The 21,416-nt window shown below is 35.6% G+C and overlaps 1 protein-coding gene across 4 annotated transcripts in view; it reads left to right on the forward strand.

The window, feature by feature from the left end:
* Positions 1-6,436: 6,436 nt before the first annotated feature.
* Positions 6,437-21,416, forward strand: part of OPRM1 (opioid receptor mu 1) — a 158,354-nt gene continuing 143,374 nt past the window's right edge. For all 4 annotated transcript variants that reach the window (XM_030853123.2, XM_030853122.2, XM_060283843.1 and 1 more), the window contains exon 1: positions 6,437-6,801. In XM_030853123.2, the coding sequence (XP_030708983.2) occupies positions 6,509-6,801 (293 nt within the window). In that variant the 5' untranslated portion in view covers positions 6,437-6,508. The remainder of the gene's footprint in view (positions 6,802-21,416) is intronic.

The raw sequence follows: 21,416 nt of genomic DNA on the forward strand, positions 1-21,416 counted from the left end.
TTTCAGAGTTCTTGTGGTTACTTCTAAATTTTATTACATATTTGGAAGTTTGATAAACAAAGGGAAATCCAAAGCTCCTAGCTATGGGAATTAAATACTTAGAAAAATCAGCTAAAGGCAAAAGAGAAGAGAGAAAAGCTTCAACAGATTAAAAGTTTCACAAAAGTGTCATTTTCCAATGTAAATATAAACTACCTCATAATTGTCTGTGTGTTTACCCATGTGCATATATGTGTGCATTCATACATGGTCACATGCACAAAGAATTTAAAGCCAAGCAGTTTGAATTGAAATAATACATATGTCTCAATTATCTGGATGCTACAAGAAAAAGCAAAAATGATTCTGACCAGAATAACTTTTATAATTGTTTTAGTTTTCCATTTCAATCATGTGTAGACTATTTTAGAACAGTTGTTTTTCTTTTTAAGAAAATTATTTGGCAATCATTGGAATGGAGAACAAAATAGGCCCATTTCTTTATTTTTTTCAGATGGACTACTAATACAGATGGTGCTATTAAAATTATGTCAAAGTAATGTTCACAGAAAAGTGGGATTTAAATTCAAATATTTTTAAAAGTTCATTCAGAAAGAAAAAGAGTGATACTTTGAGTCAAGATAAGACAACCTTCCAAATAATTTATGCAATACTTCAACTATCAACAAAATAATTTACGTTATTGAACTTCCTCTTCCAAATGTAAAAATTTAAATATCTCCTACAATTCTTTTCATTATTCCATGGAGTCTTCATCTCAAGAACACTGGTAAAGGAGAGGAATAATTGCATCGTTAGCACTTGTTTGATGGGGTCTACTCAAAAATACCAGTGGAATTGACTATTTATCATTATTGCTTCAGCAAATGGTTTCATATGGGCTAAATAATAAAAAATATAACAAGCTAGGATTTCTTAGAGGTGGGCTTGACTATTTGACAAACTTCTGAAATAATCTCAAGCAAGTAAAACTCAACAGAAATAAACATTTGTCTTCTAATTGCTGTCATGATAAAAACTTTCCATAACTTATAAATTATTGAATTATACTCCTCAGACTGGAGCAGTAGGTGGATAACCAACCTTTGGTCTAGATCATAGCTTGGATACATTGCTTTCCTTCCTCTGAGTTGTTAGGTACATTAAGACAGAAAATACAAATTTGCAGAGCTCCCACTGTTGGCAGAACAATGGCATATACGACAATATCTGATTTCCAGAGCCCTTCTTAGGTATCATACTTCCAAAGGTTTAAAGTGGCAAATAATGCCACATTCCAGCACCTGGGAGCCAAGCTGGGATCTTACATTCAAAGTCAGATTTTTTAGTCAAGATGGGTATATGTTTTTAATTACATTTCAATCAAGTTAAAATGTTTTTTTCCTTTAAACTATTCATCCTCAGCCATAATGTTTAAAAACAAAAATAGGCTCTATGAAATATTTTCTAGAAATATATGAAATATGAGTAAACTTGTTTAGTAATATTTATTGCTCAATATCCTTAATCATTTACACCTTTAAAAGAGAGAAGGAGAGTTTTCCAGTGTGTTTATTCTTGAACTCTAAACATTTTGGTTCCTGCCTTTTTAAGGCAGCCCAAAATCCAGAGAAAACAAGGACGATGAAGAGAGTTATATAAAGAGTCAACAACCAGTTGCAGTCAGAATACTTTCAAAGAATTGTGTATGAAATTCTAAGGAGAACTGAGAGACAGCTATGTACATTTAATTTAAATCACCAGTGCAAGTATATATGAGAGAATAATTAGTTTGAAAAATTCTATTAACAATGTCATTCAAGTGCCTGAAATAATCAATGCATGTTGGCAAAACTTACAAAGATAAGTTTTATGAATTTATTCATATAACAAATGTTTATTGAGAACTCATTGTATGCCAGAAAAATTCCCTGCCTTCATGAAATTAATATTAAATAGTAAAAAACTATATACATCCAAATAAAATATATAATGGGTTGGCTGGTGATAAGTGCTAAATAAAACTTTATTTTATGTTGTAAAATAAAGTTGCAATGGTGTGTTTGTTAGTTATCTATTACCACAATATTGCAGCATTCAGCAATAGGTATATATTGCACGTGCGTCAACTATGCTGATCTGGCTGGGGTTGGCTGGCTGTAGGATGATGAAGTTGATCTCAGGTGAGATGACTGGGGCAACTCAGCTCTAATCCACGTGTTTCTCAACTTCCGGGAGGCCAGTCTGAGCAGGTTCTCAGGGACTTGGAAGGGGTGTGAGGGAGTAAATGCAGACAGTCAACGTTTCTTGAGACCTAGACTCAGAACTGGCACACTGTCACTTCTAATTCATTCTACTGGCTAAAGAAAGTCATATTATAGAACCTAGACACAAAGAACAGTGTAGGTCATCCCACCCACTGGGAGAGAGAACTGGAGAGTCAAGAGTAAACAGTATGGATACAAGGAGAGGTAAAAAAGGGGCCAGTGATACATTTACAGTGTGGAGGCTACTTGAAAAGAGTGGTCAAGAAAGAGGTTATTGATCTCTTTGATCCAATTGATCAGACACCTTAGGGAGGTGAAGGGGTGAGCCACTGGGATATCTAGAAGAAATACTTCACGTGAAATGGCCATGAGGCAGAATGGAGAAAATGAGGGGAAGTGGTAGAATACAGGGTTACAGAGGTGGTAAAGGAGGTGAATTGGAGCAAAGATCCTTCAGGGCCTTGTAGGCCCTTGAAAGATGTTTGATTTTACTCTAAGTAAGATAAGAAGCCATTTAAAGATTATGAGAAAAGACAAAACATAATTTAATATTTAGGGGATTTACTACAACTAACGAAATGCTGGGTAGACTAGTGGTTGGCATGAAAATTGAAAGATTAATTGAGAGCCATAGACAGATATGCACTTATAGACAATAAGAAGAATTGGTAAATTCTACATGTACAATCCTATATACAAAACTATGTATATAATACCTTAAAGGAAATTTAATGGTTATTGAAGGTAAAGTGATTTACAACCTGCTTATGTTGAATTTAGAAAATAGCCCAGCTAAGCAAAGACTTCACTATAGCTATGACCTTGGATGTATTACTGCTGTTAATCATGTGTTCCATTAACAGCCACTCTCCAAAATATCAGAACTAAGCTATTAAAATAAGGGTGGGATGATGATGGCAGTTATATGAATAACTAAAGCCAATATATTTTGAAGTTCAAGGAAGAGGAGGGACTTTTAGTACTTGCCTAATATCCAGCTTGGCTTTTACTGAATACGTTGCTTTGAAGCAAATATTTTTATGAAAAAATGTATGATATGGGTTTTATATCAATGGTAAATCTTGATTGATTGATAGATAAGTTTTTCTTTCTTCAAATAGAACATATAGGCTAAGCAAAAAATATCAACAAAATCACAGATATTGCTAGTATACAGGTAACATAGTAAGGCTCAGGAAACTAAAGGTTATATGGTTAGAATCCATGTTATAGAAAATAATTAGGCTTGTAATAAATTGACTTATTTATTTACAGTCCACCTCCTTTCACAAGAGACTTGAGGTTTCACGTAGACTTGAGATAACTCAGCTAGGAAATGTGCAATTATGGAGAAAAGAAAGAACACCTCAAAAGAGTAACTAAGATATAATGTAAACTGGAATTTCAAGTCTCTTTACAGAATATACCAAGTGGTATTTTTTTCTATAAAAGCTCTTTTCTGGGTTTCTCAAGGTTGTCTTGATATTTGAAAGAGAAATTAAATTTGTTCTGCATTTTCCCAAATTGGATATTGAATAGATGGTACACACTGAGATATAGATGTTAAGACAACTTCAGGGAAGCCTTGAAATCGTGTCCAGAATATCCTGCATTCAAAACTGAGATAATAATTCTCCTTAATCAAAATTGAGAAAAGTAATAGAAAAGGAAAATATCAAACTTCAGTTAAAAATATATAGTTAAAGCTCAAATTCCTACTCCATAGAACAACTACACTTTTATAAAATAGAATGAAAACCAAAAATGTTTCTGGAGAAGGACAGTGGAAACTGGATTGCTCTTTGACAGTAGTTCTAGAAGAAAAGTCACATGACCAGTTGATTTGTCTACATATAAAGTCCTGGCTGGTTGACAAAATATACTGAGTTAAAAGATTAAAATGTTATCATTAGAGTATACTTGAAGTTTTTAAGATGTGTCATTTAAAAAATCACTCAAATTATTTTAGGTGACATTATTGTCTTAGTCATTTGGGGCTGCTATAACAAAATACCATAAACTGAGTGGCTTATACACAACAGAAATTATTTCTCACCGTTCTGAAAGCTGGAGGTCTAAAATCATGGCGCCAGCATGGTCAGGTTCTGGTAAGGGCTCTCTTCTGCATTGCAGACTGCCAAACTGCTGTCTTCTCATTGTACCCTCACATAGCAAAAAGGGAGCTAGGGAGATCTCTGGGGTTTCTTTTACGAGGGTAATAATCCCACTCATAAAGTTCCCACCCTCATGATCTACTTACCTCCCAAAGACCCCATCTTCTAACACCATCACTCTGGGGGTTAGGATTTCAATACATGAATTGGGGGGAGGGGCACAAACATTCCGTCCATAGCATTTATGAAACATGCTAATTATTTTTCAACTTTTTTTTCCACTGATGAGAAAACTGTCCCTCAGCCAGGTAAAGTAACGTATCCAAACTCCCTCAGCTAAAAAAGTTTAAAAAACATACAAATCTAAGGTTCACAAAATGATCTGACTTCAAGGCAAGGGCTTATTATACTGTGCTTATTTGTCTTTCACATGAAGTAAGTTTAGACTGATTCTGTGTGTCCTCAAGAGATTGAATAATGGCAGATAAATTTCAGCTCAATATGAGTGAATTAATATACTAGTTCATAGGAGAGTATGTGGTAAGGCATTTTTATTCATCTTTAGGAGATCTCTGTAGCTTTTTTTTTTGCTGAAATTATACCCTTCAACATAAAAAGATAAAAATAATACTGAACATTGGCAAAATCACCTATGATTAGTAGAGTTTACTGGTGTTATCTGTTTTCAAGACAAATGATAAAAATAATAGTGGAATTAAATGTTCTTACCAAGCTCCCTACCTCACCCCCGTCCCTGCTGCCCAAGAATATAGCTTTCTACAACCAATTGGGCATATTTAATGATAATGTTTTTGTTAAAACATATATACATAGACAAATATTCCCATGTATGGAAATGAGAATTACTTCAGAATTAGTGTTAACTTTACCAAAACATAGACAAACAAAACAAAACAAAACCTTACTCCTGGTTGATTTACAAATTTATTTATAAAGTAGATGCTTTTGTAGATTTAGAGTTGAGTTATCAAATTTTAAAATGTATCAATAATCCTCAGCCTTGTGTGAGCTGTTCCAGTTCCAGATGTCTATGTATCAATAGTTTCTCCTGGAATGTCTACACTAGAAAACACTGAAATAATGCAAATGTTTGGTTTTCACAATCTTCTACTAAGAAGCACATGTAGGAAGTCTGGAGATAAAAACAATAATTAATAATTCCAAACGTATGAGATTTATATATGGAATGTCACCGTTGTCTTTCTTTGACTTTTCTGGACACCACAACTCCCTGATTTCTGTACCCAGTTCCTACGCCTCTTCCTCACCAGGATAGAAATCAGATGCAAATAAAGCTTCTACTCTAGGAGAAATAAAGGAATATGGAGTAAAGGGAATAGGTTTCCTTTCTAAAAGTTTGTTTTTCATTTCTTTTTCAGAGAAGGAATCACTCTTGTTTCAGGCAGGTTTGAAGGGTTGGAAATTCTCACTTGGTGATAGGAAACACACGGTTACATTTTCGCGGACAGGCGGGTCTGAGGCAAGGAGGGCTAAAGAAGAAGATTTTGTGTACCCTGCCCCCAAACGATTGCTTAGGCAGTAAGGATGGAAGAGCGCTGGGGTGTAGGGTGGTAAGAGTTGCATCAAGTCAATGTCTTTCCTGTCATGTTATACTGAGAAAACGGCGCTGGAAAAAGAGTGATGTCAGCCCCCTTTCTTATGCTTTACAGTCTCCAAAACCTAACTCTCTGTTTGTCTCACTCCCAACCCCTTCTCTCCAACTCCCTTCCTTGTTCTGCCCCTCCTTAGAGGTGTTTGCACAGACAAGTGCCGAGTGAGGAAACCAAGTCGTTGGATCGCTTTGCGCAAAATCCACTTCTCTCTCCTCCCTCCGCTCCAGCCTCTGGATCCCGCACAGCCCTCCTTCCCCTCCCCCCAGCGGTGTGGGGTTGACGATGTGTCTCTGTACTTCTAAGGTGGGAGGGGGCTACAAGCAGAGGATACCGTCAGATGCTTAGCTCTCTCCTTCTGCCTGACTCTCCTCTCTGGCTCCGCCAGGGTTGGTCTATAAGAAATAGCCGGAGCTGTGGCAGCGGCGAGAGGAAGCAGCGGAGGCGCGTAGACCCTGAAAGTCCGGGTGCTCGCGGTTACTCGCAACGCGGCCCCAGCCGGCCGGTCGTCAGCACCATGGACAGCAGCAGCGTCCCCAAGAACGCCAGCAATTGCACTGATCCCTTCACGCACTCTTCAAGTTGCTCCCCGGGACCCAGCCCTAGTTCCTGGGTCAACTTCTCCCACTTAGAAGGCAACCTGTCCGACCCATGCGGTCCGAACCGCACCGAGCTGGGCGGGAGCGACAGCCTGTGCCCTTCGACCGGCAGTCCTTCCATGATCACGGCCATCACCATCATGGCCCTCTACTCCATTGTGTGCGTGGTGGGTCTCTTCGGAAACTTCCTGGTCATGTATGTGATTGTCAGGTAAGGAAGGCTACAGGGCTCCGAGTGTAGATTTCAGTGGCTAATAGGGGCATAAAGGGTGTCCGGCGGGAGGGTGAGAAAAGGGAGGTGAACAGGGGAGAGTATGGAGGTGACAGTGGATGGAATGGTTGCTGTTTGAGTACAAAATCCTACTTTTCTATTCTTCGCTCCGTTGATAAAGACATAATCCAAAATTTTGGGAACGGAGAAGTTGCTCTGGTAAAACTATAAAGCTCTGGCAAAAAAAAAAAAAAAAGTCTATCTTACAGCTTGCTTATACTGAGCCAAGAGGGCTCTCAGCTCTTGAGCACAGTGTCCCACAGTCCCTTCCAAAGGAGCTGTGGAAACAATAATTTGTGAATAATGGAAGAGAAATTCTAGTTATTTTACCCCTAATTGGGGAGAGGAGGGGCAGGTTTCCTGCTCAGTTCTTTTCAGAGATGAACCTTGGCAACTTTCCTACTCCTGCTGGTGCCAGGGTATTTTGCTGCACCACTGGCCCACCTTCCTCTTCCTTGGTCATAGCAGCCCTTATTCCACTCTTTCTTCCATCCTGAGGCCACACTCATAGAGGAAGTTTTTCTGGTGTCTTTCCACAGTAAATAGTGTCGTTTTGCTGTGACAAACATGACAGCTGTGTTGCCTAGACCAGTTTGCAGTTGGCAGCTGCAGATCTGCTAGGAGAGTCACAAACTGAATGGGGATAGGTAGGGTGGTTCAGAACTGCAGGTCATGACAGTTTTTCAATGCCTCCAAAAGCTGAAACTAGTTAGAAGTGACCAAAGGCAGCATAATTCTGGATTATAAACTATTACATAAGAAGTTGTAATGGTTGCTCTGGAAAAATTAAGAAGTGTCTTTATCCAATGAAATTGTTTCAAAAGAGTTCGTGGCCCACTTTCTATTTGCCCAGATGTTCCAGGTTTATCTGGCAAAGAGTGTGCAAACTCTCAGCATTGAGATTGATGTAAATAGATTGTGTTAGTGTTGATGTGCATATTCAAATCCTACATGTTAATATGGAATACTATATTTTCACTTTTGTTGAAGTAGATAATTATTTTAATACTTTAAAATGGCTCCTGATTTAGGATTTTCTTTCTACTAGGGGTTCTATGTATGTAGCAAGCATGGCATTTTCATATTGGCTACAATACTGGCTTCATCTATTCAACAAGTATTGCAGGTTTCAATGGAGCTCTTTAATCGTTTAACAATCATTTTCTCCATTATGCTTCCATTATCAACGTGCTGCAAGTTGCTTATCGATTCTTTCTACTTTGATGTACGATTTCTTTAATTGATGATTGTTAAAGAGTGAAACTAATTTTCCTGATCTTTTGATGAGGAATAAGATAAGTAGTTTCTCTGAGAAAAGAGCACCATCTGTTGCAAAGAAGGCTAACAACAAAAGGAAAAATGCAGGGAGAAAATCAATGGAAGAATTTATTTTTTAAAACATTACTTTATGTAATTCAATATAAAGCTTCATATAAAAGATAAAAATTGTCTCTTTTGCATTTATCATAATAAAAATAACAATTAAAGGTCTGCTTCATGAAGGGAAAATGTTTCTCATTTCTCCTAAGAAAATTCATAGAATCATGAGTTTATAGAGCTAGAAGGGAAACTAGAGCTTTTCTAGGCTAGGTGATTAAAATGTGGCAGAGAAAATATAAATGATTTCTCCAAGGACAGATAATTCATTAGTTCAGTACCATGGAATTGCTCTTAGCCAATATAATTTTGTGTTTATTAGAGTGGCAAATCATGATTTGAGTTAATTCAACTAGAAGATTGACAGAGTAGGTTTAGATAATAATGTGGAAATAATAAATCAGTCCAAATTTATGCCTGTAATCCTGGATAATGAAGGATAAATAGAAATTACCAAACCATCTTGATACCCTGCCATCTCAAACATAATCTTTTATGCTCTGTTATTGCTTCTCTTGGTATTTTCCTTCCTGACTTTTCTCCTCTCTAGTTTATGCTTTTCTATAAAGTGAGAGCCAATAGAGCAGCAGCTGGCTGTGAAATAAGCAGATTGGTTTTATTCTAGTGTTTAAGAGATTACTACTTGGGTGAGTTTGTTCTAAAGGCATTAAAATGTAAAACCTCTGAACTTTTGATGACTTGGAAAAGGATGGTGACACTGTCTCTGAGAACATGATATTATGCTTTATTTTTCTGTGCTTAAAGTTTTAACAAAATACATTCACTTTTTTTATACAACAGAAGCTAACCCAACATTGTAAAGCAATTATACTCCAATAAAGGTGTTAAAAGAAGATAAAAAAAGGGCACCCCAAACACCCACCTGTGGCAAGCCAGGTGTTTAATTCCAAGGTCAGGTAATCCTCTGGGTATATGGACTGTGAAACAGAAAAATAGTTCAGTGACAAATGAAGTGATGAGGAAAGCCTCTGGGGAGTGAAGAAACTATATCTATTTAGCTGAGAAATTTAACTGGACTGTCTCCAGGCTGTGGTTATTTCACTACAAAATGATCAGTTCGGGGACATTATTGCCTCTGTTAGAAAGATGAATATAATGCTGCATCTATTAAAGTACTGAGGTGAAATGCTTACTTCTTGCTATTATTTAAAATTCAACAAATACTTTTGAATTTTCAAGTAGTTACGGTTTTCTAATCAGATTAAGATTATATTTATTAGAATGTCTTAACACATTGAGTGAACCATGAGGTTCGATGACTATGGCAACAAAAAACAACAACAAAAATAACAGGTAATATAGATGCCATGAATGATTAATGATTTTCAGTTCTGTATCTTAACTCCACCATCATCATAACTTCATCAACAACATTACTAAATAATATAACTTAAGTAACATTCTTACACAGTGCTGTTCTAAGGAACATAAGGGAGGAAAAGAGATGCTGCTACATGATTTAAAATTTTAAAATCCAGATGTTAAATGATAGACTGTTATAACTGTTCATTATCTGAAAGCTTTTTTGGTTTTAAAGTACTTGCATGGTAACTATATATTAAAAATTACCACAGTTATTCTGGAAAAATAAGGCGATAAAATATTACAATATGTGGCAATCATTTAAAATGGGATAATAGTATATTATTGTCAAGAAGGTTTTAAAGAAAAAAAATCAATCAAAATAATACACAAAGTTATAGCCACCAGGAGTGTTTCACTTATTGAAAATATTTGACCAAAGTAAAGAATTAACCATAGCTGTAAAAACTGATATAGTCCCAGATGTATTTATTTTGTGAGTTTTTTTCAAGAGATTTGTCCATTTAGTTATGGTCTATGCAGACACTGTTGGAAAAAGTAAAGGGTTAGAAACTGTTAGATCTCTGGGGGCTATGTAAGCCATCCTTCCAAATAAAGTTCCAATGAAGAGTGCCAAATTATATGGCCTTCTTTTTTAAGATTATTTCTTAACTTGACGAGATGAATTCTCAATATTAGTTATCAGATAAGAGCATTTAAATATATGCAAGATGTTATTATCTTTGATTTCACTAAGAAGTATTTCTAATTTTAAAACATGTCCTATGATCTCTGTGTATTAAATATTATTAAATATTTGATTCAGGTTTAAAGTACAGAATGATCAGTGGAGAGCTCCTAGTAACATCTATCACAATGTGAACTGTAACTGCTGTTTCCCGTACAGGTGCTAATTCTGTTGGGAACACCTCTTTCTCAGTGTGTCCTGACAACACTAAATTGTTTTTCATTTCCTCCATTGTAAGCTATGTCTCTATCATTTGCATAGAGTTATCACTGAGTTTCTTTTCCTTCTCTCCTTTCATGAATGAGCTATCTTATACTTTATGAAATATTTCCAACATAAAGAAATGTATAGAGAATAATATGATTCTTCACCTTTAAACCTTATATATAATTATGATAATTATATATACCTCTAATAATATATAATATATGTTATATTATATATAGTATATATTTATATATACATAATACATAATTGTATATAATTTACATATTTTATACAATACATAGTGTAATATATAATATGTAATTGTATATACATAATAATATATAATATATATAAGAAGCCATCTCTCTTCTCCCATTATACTCCCTCCCTTGAGACTATCACTGTTGTAAATTTGGTGGTTATTATTCATATACATATTTTAAAATTTTTATTTCACATGTGTGTTTCCACAAATGAAGGGTAATCATTTAAACATGCTCTTCAAACTGCATATATTATTTATATTTTATATTAATGTTGATATACATAATTTCACTATTTGCCCAGAGTTGTTCTAGTTCCAGCAGATCAAGGATAAAAACAAACGTCAAACACAACATAAAAGCAAACAAACAAACAAAAACTCAGGTCATTACCCCTCCTATATCCTTTTACTTTATCTCTAAGGATGTGTTTTAAATTAATGTAAAGATTTCTTTGTGTTTTCCCATAGTGACAAATATTTCCATGTTACTTATCTACAATATTCAAAAAAATGTTTTCAGCAACTGCTGCAACAAATATATCTGTTCATGAATGTAACCCAGGCATAATTTCTCCACTTCTGAGAAGGAAATAGAAATAATTTCTGACTACTTCAAAATGTCATTCAAGATAAATACTGGCAATATTTACTTTGGGGTTTTGTAAGCCTTGGAGGACCCCTTACACATAAAAGCTGAAATGTTATTTCTTCTAGTAATGCACTTTAGTTATGAATTGAAACCAAATTGTTTCAGTCAGCAGGAAAAGATAAACTCATTTCAATAGATAATAGCTGATTCACTTTGTTATAAAGCAGAAACTAACACACCATTGTAAAGCAATTATACTCCAATAAAGATGTTAAAAAAAAGAATACATATTTCTTAAGAATCCTGTCTTATAACTTCTGTTCTAAATCTTAGTTATAGAATTGTCATCATATAAATTAAAACAAGTTGCTAAACACTAAAAACAAAAAGTAGCATTTTAAAATATATTGATAAATATGAAGACTAAATGTTGAGTGGAATTTTAAAATATGAGACTCTCATTTTCTCCTAATTCATAGAGAAATTGCCTGAATATTTGCCTTCAGAAATTAATCACATTCTGGATGTTGCATTGCAAAACTGATCAGAGAGATAGTGGCTCTACCGAATCTAACCAAGTGAACCTTTATAAGCCAATAGGTAGGGCAGGTAGGGCTTTTACACGTGATGAAACACGTGATGGGTTCTATCAGATGAGAGAGAGAGATCAATCTATTCTAGATATCAGATTCTGTCTAGGCAAGAATATTATCAAGTACAGTTTGCTTTTTTAATTCAATTATGTATTAGTTTGTCATTTGCATATATTTAAACTTCTGTTTTTAGAAATACAAGGGAATCAATTTAATTTTGAGAATTTTATTTCAATATGCAGAATTAAACAGACCACATAAGTTTTTAAATCAGGGCGCCATACCTAGGTATCTAGTGACAGACTGATAATTGAAACATATGGATATCCATTTTGTTTTCAAGCTATTCCCTCTAATTTTGATAAATGATAATACAAACATAAACTTGTCTTCATGCCATGAACTCACTGTCATATTTAATATGGAACTTAGCTTGTGGATTTTCTTCTTCAGAAGAATGTTTTTAAAATATTCCCTTGAAGAATGTTGCATATGTAGTCCACCTTCATTATTCATAGATTCTGTATTTGCAAACAAGCTTACTTGCTAAAGTTTATCTGTAACCCTAAAATCCGTATTCATGGGCTTTTGGGGTCTGTCACAGACAAGGGCAGAGTTGCTCTGATGGGCAAATTCCCAGCTGAGGTCAAACGAAACAACACTCTGCCTTCCTGTTTCAGCTCTCAGAGTGTAAATATTTCCTTTCTGAGGTCTATTTAGGGCCACATTTTTAGCGTTTTTGAAGTTTTTGTTGTTGGTGATTTCACTGTTTAAAATGGCCCCAGGTGAGGCTTCCCTGGTGGTGCAGTGGTTGAGAGTCCGCCTGCCGATGCAGGGGACACGGGCGCGGAGCGGCTGGGCCCGTGAGCCATGGCCCCTGAGCCTGCACATCCGGAGCCTGTGCTCTGCAACAGGAGAGGTCACAACAGTGAGAGACCAGCGTACCGCAAAAAATAATAATAATAATAAATAAATAAAATGGCCCCAGGTGGATTGACATGTACCCACTGTTATATTTAAAATAGAGAACCAACAAGGACAGTTTCCTGTATAGCACAGGAAACTCTGCTCAATATTCTGTAATAACCTAAATGGGAAAAGAATTTGAAAAAAAATAGATACATGCATAGGTATATCTGAAACACTTTGCTGTACACCTGCAGCTAACACAACATTGTTAATCTGCTATACTCCAATATAAAATAAAAATTTTTTAAATGACCCCAGGTGTAGTGTTGATGTGCTGTGCAGTGTCCTAAGCACAAGACGGCTGTGAGGTACCTAATGGAAAAAGGAGGCGTATTAGATAAGTTTCATGTGGGTGTTATAGGGGTGTTGGTCATGAGTTCAGAGTCAATGAATCAACAATATATATTAAATAATATGCCTTTAAACAGGAACACACATAACAGAACGTTATGTATTGATTAGTTGATGAAAATGTGATTGGAGGCTCACAGGAACCTCCCCCTGTATTTATTTGCTCCAGAAACAAAGCTTCAGTCTTCTCTAATTCAGTAGGTAAAGTGAGTCTATAGAACAAAACTACCATGAATATTGAGAATTGACTGTACTAACTTTTTTTTTCACTCTTTAAAATTTTCTTTCTATGTTTAAATTATAAGAGTAACAATCTATTTCTCATTCAAAGTTTGTGGACTTATGTGTAGGTATATATGTGTTTTATTTGAATTTATTATTTGCTGATATCAATCCACTGGTACAGCTCAGTTTTCATAATTTTTCATATTGAAATAAAATTCTTAAAATTAAATTGATTCCCTTATATTTCTAAAAATAGAAGCTTAAATATAATTGGGATTATGTAATAATCCCATGTGAATGTCTAGATTATTCTTACAATTTAGGATTTAGTTCAGTTGTCTGAAGTCTTATGCTTCTATTTCCAGTGAAGATCTAAACTCCAGAAAGAAAACTTTCACCTAATAAGTAGTATGTAATTGCACTATAGTCATACAATCACAACTATTACTTGATACTTTTTGTTTGCTAATCACTTTATTTTTAATTTTTTATTTTATATTGGAGTATAGTTCACTTACAATGTCGTGTTAGTTTCAGGTGTACAGCAAAGTGATTTAGTTATACATACACCTATATCTATTCTTTTTCAGATTCTTTTCCCATATAGGTTATTACAGAACATTGAGAGGAGTTCCCTGTGTTATACAGGAGGTCTTTGTTGATTATCTATTTTATATATAGTGTACGTGATACTTTTTACTCAACAAACTTTGGAGTAAGTTTTAAGCCACAAAATTCTTACTCTAGTTTTCAATAAGAAACTAAACTGCCTACAAGTTAATGGCTCCAGGTGTGTGAATTAGCCTGGTCCCTCCACACTGAGAAGGGTGAGAATGCTCAAATAAAGTAGGGACGTAATCTGGAACCTAAAAACCTATTTTATACCAAGATATTTTCATGAGCCGATGTAAAGTTTGGATTTAAATGATTCCAAGATAAGAATCTCACCTCATTTTATTATATTTAGGTGCACATACAACTCACACCCATCAGGTGAAGAGGGATCACCTCAGGGGGTGACAAATGTTACTGTAAAGGGCCCGAAAGTAAATATTTTAGGCTTTGCAATCACATGGTCTCTGTCACAATTATTCCACTCTGCCATTGTAGCCCCAAAGTAGCCATGGACAAAATGCAAATGAATGGACATGACTATGTTCCAATAAAACTTTAGGTAGACACTAAAATTTGAATTTCCATATAATTTTCATGTGCCTCAAAATATTATTTTTCTCAACCATTAAAAAATATATAACTTCCTACAAACTTATTTTTGTTTTTTGATTATTCTAACTGTGAAGATGTAAAAACTTAGCTCCTAAAATATTTCTCATTAATGACAAAAAAAAGATTGATTTTCTAACTAGCATTTTTTAATAATTTTATCTAATCTTTTAGTTGACTTTTATGAAAAGCCATACATTTGATTATCAGGAAAATAATCATGCCACACCTTCTTATGTTAACTCATTTTACAAGAATGAAATGATTCTTCATTCAGTACAAAAAAATGCAAACCTTCATTTTGGTTTACTTGATTATACAATGCAAATTATTCCATAATAAGTGTTACCAAATTACTTCCTTGTAGCAGCCTCAGATTAAAAACAGCCAAACTGGGCTTCCCTGGTGGCGCAGTGGTTAAGAGTCCGCCTGCCGATGCAGGGGACACGGGTTCATGCCCCAGTCCGGGAAGATCCCACGTGCTGCTGCGGAGCGGCTGCGCCCGTGAGTCATGGCCGCTGAGCCTGCGCGCCTGGAGCCTGTTGCTCCGCAACGGGAGAGGCCACAACAGTGAGAGGCCCGCATACCGCAAAAAAAAAAAAAAAAAAAAAAAAAAAAACAGCCAAACTAATTATTATACATATAAAAAAATTAAAATACAAATTAGAATGTAAAACCATTCTTAGCTGACAGATTTGGCCCACAAGCTGTCATTTGCCAAACTCTGGTACAAACGTGCTAAATAAAACTTAGTGGTCATAAAAGAGAACATATCTCCTTCTTCGGCAAATTTGATTGCATTTTGTTGTTTACTAGATGGAAACAAAGCATTTTGTAAAAATAACCTAGTACCACCTTGCAGTATTTTTCAACATGAGGAAATATCAATACAAAATGAAGTTTAACACAAATCAGAAAAGTGGTCATAGATTTTTATGACAGAGGATACTGCTTTTCTGAAACTGATGTTGAAGTTAAAATGCTTAAAATAGTAATCACACAGGATCATCTCCATGTCACCCCAGGTGTCCACCTTCAACCCCCAACTCTTCATCCAACCCAGACAAACCACAATATTCATTACCACTCTTGGCCAGTGATTAAGGAGTAAGTGCTTAGAAAATTGCGGTTCTTAAAAATTTCCATCTATTGAATATGCTTTGTGGTTATCTTAAATCAGTGCAATTTTCTAGGCTTTTCCACAGTATTTTCATCTTCAGTCATTTGAAGCTTTCAGGAAAAATTGAAATTGTCATCTGTAAATTCACATTAACTTCTTAGCAAATATGAAATCTGTCCTCAAAGACACTTATGCCTACACACACACCCACCCCCATGCACCCAGATGGTGACTAGCAGCTTCATTGCCCTCCACCTCTCTTTAGGCCCTTAGAAGCACAAAAGCTCATTGCTTGGATTTTTTTTCATCTTCTTTTTGACTTACGTAACTTGCTCATTTTTTTTAAATTTGTTTTCTGTGGTTCTCAAAAGTCGCTTTGAAAAATGTTATTCCCTGTGTTTTAGAACTTAGACTGTCCAGCTGCATAAAGAGGACTAGGGTAAGCCTAGGTGTTCTGTGGTGTTTGTAATCCCTTGACTTCCTGCCCATGGTTTCCCTCAATCATTTCCTAAAACTCACTGAAATCTCCTCCCTGCCTGATTTCTCATCTTTAATTCAGTCCCCATCTGTATCCAAATGACTGCTTCTTTGACCACTTGTGTTCAGAGAGAACTTTCTAGCATGTACACGAATTCTTTAAATCAGCCAGATGGCCACCAGGTACAAGTTTGCAAGGAGAGCTAAGTTAAGGAGAGTTTTAACTGGGTGATAAAGAGTCCAGCTGAAGAATGCTACAGTTCCCAGAATCTCTTAGGTGAGATTTGGATCTACATTCTAGCAAGAAACCCAGACAGGATAAAATGAATAATAAAAGTTGAATTTCCTTCCAATTATGGAACATCAGAGCTATTGCATAAATCCTTGCAACGCACTTAAGAGACAAAGAAGGAGAAGACCTCCCAGATATTCCATTCCAGTGGTTCTCAACCTTGGTTGCACATCAGATTCACCTGGGAAGCCTTTAAAGAAAGAAAACCCACTTCCACCTAAGGCTAATTAAATTAGAAACTCTGGGCATAACTCCCGGATGCAGGTAGGTCTAAAAGCTCCCTTGGTGAGTCTTATGTGCAGTCAGGATTGGGACACACAGATCTGGACCAACCTACCTATTTCATGGATGAGAGAGCAGTCCTGTTTGACAAGGAAGTTTAAGAGATCTGTCCATGTTTCATTTCTCTGAACATTATGAAGCTGCTTGTAGAATAAATAGTAAATTAAACTACCTCCCAGAAAAGCTAAAGCTCACGATGTTTTAACAATTTTCCTAAAGTTGACCAATCATCTCCCTTCATAGCAGGCACACTGGCATGGAAACAGTGCTAATTCTGGAATGAGGAATACTAATCATATATAACCTCACATAAATTTTAGGTCCAAATTAGATAAGATATATGGAAATGGGTGTTACATTCTAAAAGTGCTATATGAGAGACATGTTTTGTTATTTGCTTCCCTCCCACTGGGAATTTCTTCCCTTCCCTCCCACTGGGCTCACACCATCGGCATGCAAGATCTCAACATTCACCCACTACTCCTGCCTTACCCTAGATCAATCATATTATTATTCTTACATTTTGAAATGCAGTTTATCATTTTGGAATCACAGTTTCTGCAGAGGCAAGGCAAGGCGTTGCATGGGTGTTATTGTTGTCATTCTTTGATTCATTCCAATGCACTGGATCACTCCAATATCATTTTGTTTAGCAACCATGATGATGGGAAGAGAATTCTAAGGACACATAACTGCAGTTTACTTGGCTCCCTATTGATAAGTCTTTCTATATTATATGATAAGTTAATGGAGAAAAAAGACGCAAACCAATTGTTTTTTTTGAAAAAGAATAGCTATTTTTAACTTAAATATTTCACATTTAAATCGGTGTTATAGTCCAAGTGTCTAAAGCAGAATCCAAGTCTAAATGCTGACTGCATATAATGAAACTCCTTTTTACTCAGCAGAGTAGTTTACTTGAATTAAAAGAAATAACTTATAATAATGGTGTCCTTTGAACACGAGCTTTGGAAATTCAGGAATTTAACATACCATCCCTGTGAAAAGTCCTGGCTTCTGTTATGAGTCTGACTCACTAATCACAGTAAAACTGTTCAAAAAGATGGAGGTCTTCATGGAGGATGTATTTGGGATGGTACAGTGAGTCCATGTGAATGTCTATTCCTAACACCTTCTTAATGGATTTTTCCAGGACTTGCAAGGCAATGCCTGTCAACTTTTAAATCAGAGTAGTAAACTCTATAAATAAAGCAAGCACAAGATAGAAAATAATATCCTTGAGACCCACTCAAGAGAACTGAGAACTGAGAGTTCTCTGAGAGTATTCCAAGTACAGAAACTGTGGAACAAGGAGATCAGTGAAAGAAAAGGCCTTTGCTTCTGAGCATTTTTTCACTGAAACACTGGGTTCAGTGCCACTGAAATGTTGAGCAGTTTTGTGGGGAACTATTAATGTTAATTGAAAAATGCTGCTGGCAGTATAACCTGAACATCGGAACTTGACTGTGCCTGCCAAGAAGAACAAGGGAAATTTTTATCAACATTATAACTTAACACTTACTCAGCCCCATCAGCTCTAAAGAGGAAACCACATGGGTTGAAGGAATTTATATATGAGCATGTTTCTGATGATGTTGGTGACCCAAGGCCACGAAAATAAGAGGTTCTATTAAAAGCAGACAATGTTAATTGAGATCCTTCAAACAGTCATTCCTTCTGATGATAAAAGGAAGCTTATTTAACCACTTTGCAAAATAAGCAAAATAGATATTTAAAGAATAAATGTAATGCCTTAAAATTATATAGGACTTTAATTTTTTCATTACATTGAATAATATAATTTTGTAAAATTTTTGTGAGTTTAAACAAGGAAAAAAATTGTAAGTCAAACCAATACTAAAGAAGATGAAACTGAAGCTCATTTATTTGCTATGTTTGTTCAACACTACTTACAAAGCACCCTCCTAGAAGCTCCGAAATCTACCACTGAGCAAAACAGACCCAGTCCTACCTCTCTCCAAAAGTACAGTCTAGTGGAAAAGAAAATTAAATCATTTCACCAGCTGATAAATGCCAAAGATAGGACCAGGATAACTAACCCAGTGTTCTTCAACCACACTACCAGACAAACACTATTCCCAAGGTTTATTACAATTACTGTAGCTTATCTTCCTCCATCTCCAAGCCTAGCAATGGGAAACCTTTTGATTTAAGTCTTTATTAATTTTCTGAATTTCATTAAAGGTATTATTTATGTTTCAGATACAAGATAGAGAAAAGTGAGTGGAGAGAGCCTTGGTTAATTTTCATAGAACAATGAAACAGAATCCTATTGACCAGGATTTACAAGTATTTCTCAAAGCAGATGTTATAAACATTCCACAAATACTAAGGATAAAGCAATGGAATAGTAGAGTCTGGAATGAATGGGACTCACAGGAAGAAAATCTCAAGAACCATTGCTGTAGGACATTCATTAGTGTGTCACTACACTGAAACAATGTCCATTTTATTTCTGAATACCCTGTCATACATAAACATAGGCAGCAGAAATCTCAAGGTAGAAGTCAGACCCAAACTTCTGTTCTTTAAAATTACTACCCATTTTGTGGAATTTAGAATACAAGTATCAAAGGAGAAATGGATGCCATCTTTTGAAAAAGGATCATTACTCTGACAAAATGCAGACGTTTCCTGCCTATAAATAAATATGTCACATTCCCACAAAATACATTGGTACATTGGTACGAGTCAATGCCACAAAGCATACATTAAAATACAAACCACGCCAATGATAATTTCCACAAGAGTACTATTTTCTCAACACTTTAGAAACTCAAAAATAAGAACATATGAATGAATGAATGAACGTGCCCATCTACACACCCTTGCAGACCTACTAGAGAATGGACTTGAAGATATGGGGAGGGGGAAGGGTAAGCTGGGACAAAGTGAGAGAGTGACATGGACATATATACACTACCAAATGTAAAATAGATAGCTAGTGGGAAGCAGCTGCATAGCACAGGGAGATCAGCTCAGTGCTTTGTGACCACCTAGAGGGGTGGGATAGGGAGGGTGGGAGGGAGGGAGATGCAAGAGGGAAGAGATATGGGAACATATGTATATGTATAAATGATTCATTTTGTTATAAAGCAGAAACTAACACACTATTGTAAAGCAGTCATACTCTAATAAAAATGTTTTTAAAAAATGAAAAAAAAAGCATATTTTACATAAAGATATATGTCCTTTATCAAAAAATGTACTCTTCTGGAATAATAATAGAAACCATGCTTTGGTATAGCTGAGATATTTTGTCCACACAGTAGTTTGAAGTTAAGTTGATATTTGAAACATAATATATTGGTCAACTTTCTAGTTAAAATAGATGAAGAGGTGGAGTTTAACATACCAAATCCTTGGGTGGGGGAGATAATTGGTGAAGGAAAATAGCTGTGATTTTAGAACGATCTAGGCTATGACGCATCAGTTATCTTTAGCACACATGAGAAAGCATGCTAAAAAAATTAGTATAAGCAAAAGTAACACTTTTATAAGTATAAACATTTAAGCTGTGTCTTGTCAGAGAATAGTATCTGCCTCATTAAATTTGAAACCCATGAGAGGCATCATCAACATCAAGACCACCTTAGCTAACATTTATTGAAAGTTACTACAAATTAGACTCCAAACCAATAATCCTTAAATATACTATTTTAAAATTTTTTCATATTTATACCAACCATTTAAGGAAGACACCAATATCTTCCAAGTTTTACAGATGAAGAAAATAAAACTCAGAAAATTTAATTAATAAGCCCAAATTTGTCCAGCTAATAAATGATAGTACTAAGATTTGAATCAAGATCTATAGGACCCTGAAACTTAAGGTCTTTCAAGACTGCTATATTTACTTGCGTCAAGGTGAGATTTTCAAGCTAGTTACTGAGGCTTCACTAGGCTAGCTGATTAGCCTGTTATCTTACCTTACATATCATACCTCCCAGAATGTTCCCTAATTGACAACCTGTTCATAACTTTTTTCTTTATTGATAGCCTGTACTCCCACTGAAGTGAGAATAAAGAAAATAGGAAACTTGTCTTTTCACAGGTCAAAAGCTGGAGTCTTTCCTTCATATTAGGCCATGACATTTTGAATTGAACTTATGTCTCTGGGTTAACTGGATTCAGGTCTCTGAGTCTGCCTTTCAACCTGGAAAAAAACAGAATCCATTAATTATTTGTGGAACTTCTAACTACAGAAACTCAATTGTGATATAAAGGTACTCTTATACTTTATCCCCAGCAGCATAATGTTATGCTGTGACCAGTATATACGAATAATGTACATCAACAAACTGATCAGGAGCCAGCCAGAGCACCAGACTCAGTGCTGAGAGTGACGACGGATCAAACAAGGCTTTCTGGATCTGTTATTCAGCCAGGCACCAGGCCGTTTTCCTAGTTCCCTTTATTTCAGTGATCCTTTTTCACATTTTTGAAAAAAACTGAAATTTCCAATTTGGAAAATTGTAAGCTCCTTGAGGAT

This window comes from Globicephala melas, chromosome 14, assembly GCF_963455315.2.
Source record: "Globicephala melas chromosome 14, mGloMel1.2, whole genome shotgun sequence".
In the NCBI taxonomy this organism is placed as follows: domain Eukaryota; kingdom Metazoa; phylum Chordata; class Mammalia; order Artiodactyla; family Delphinidae; genus Globicephala; species Globicephala melas.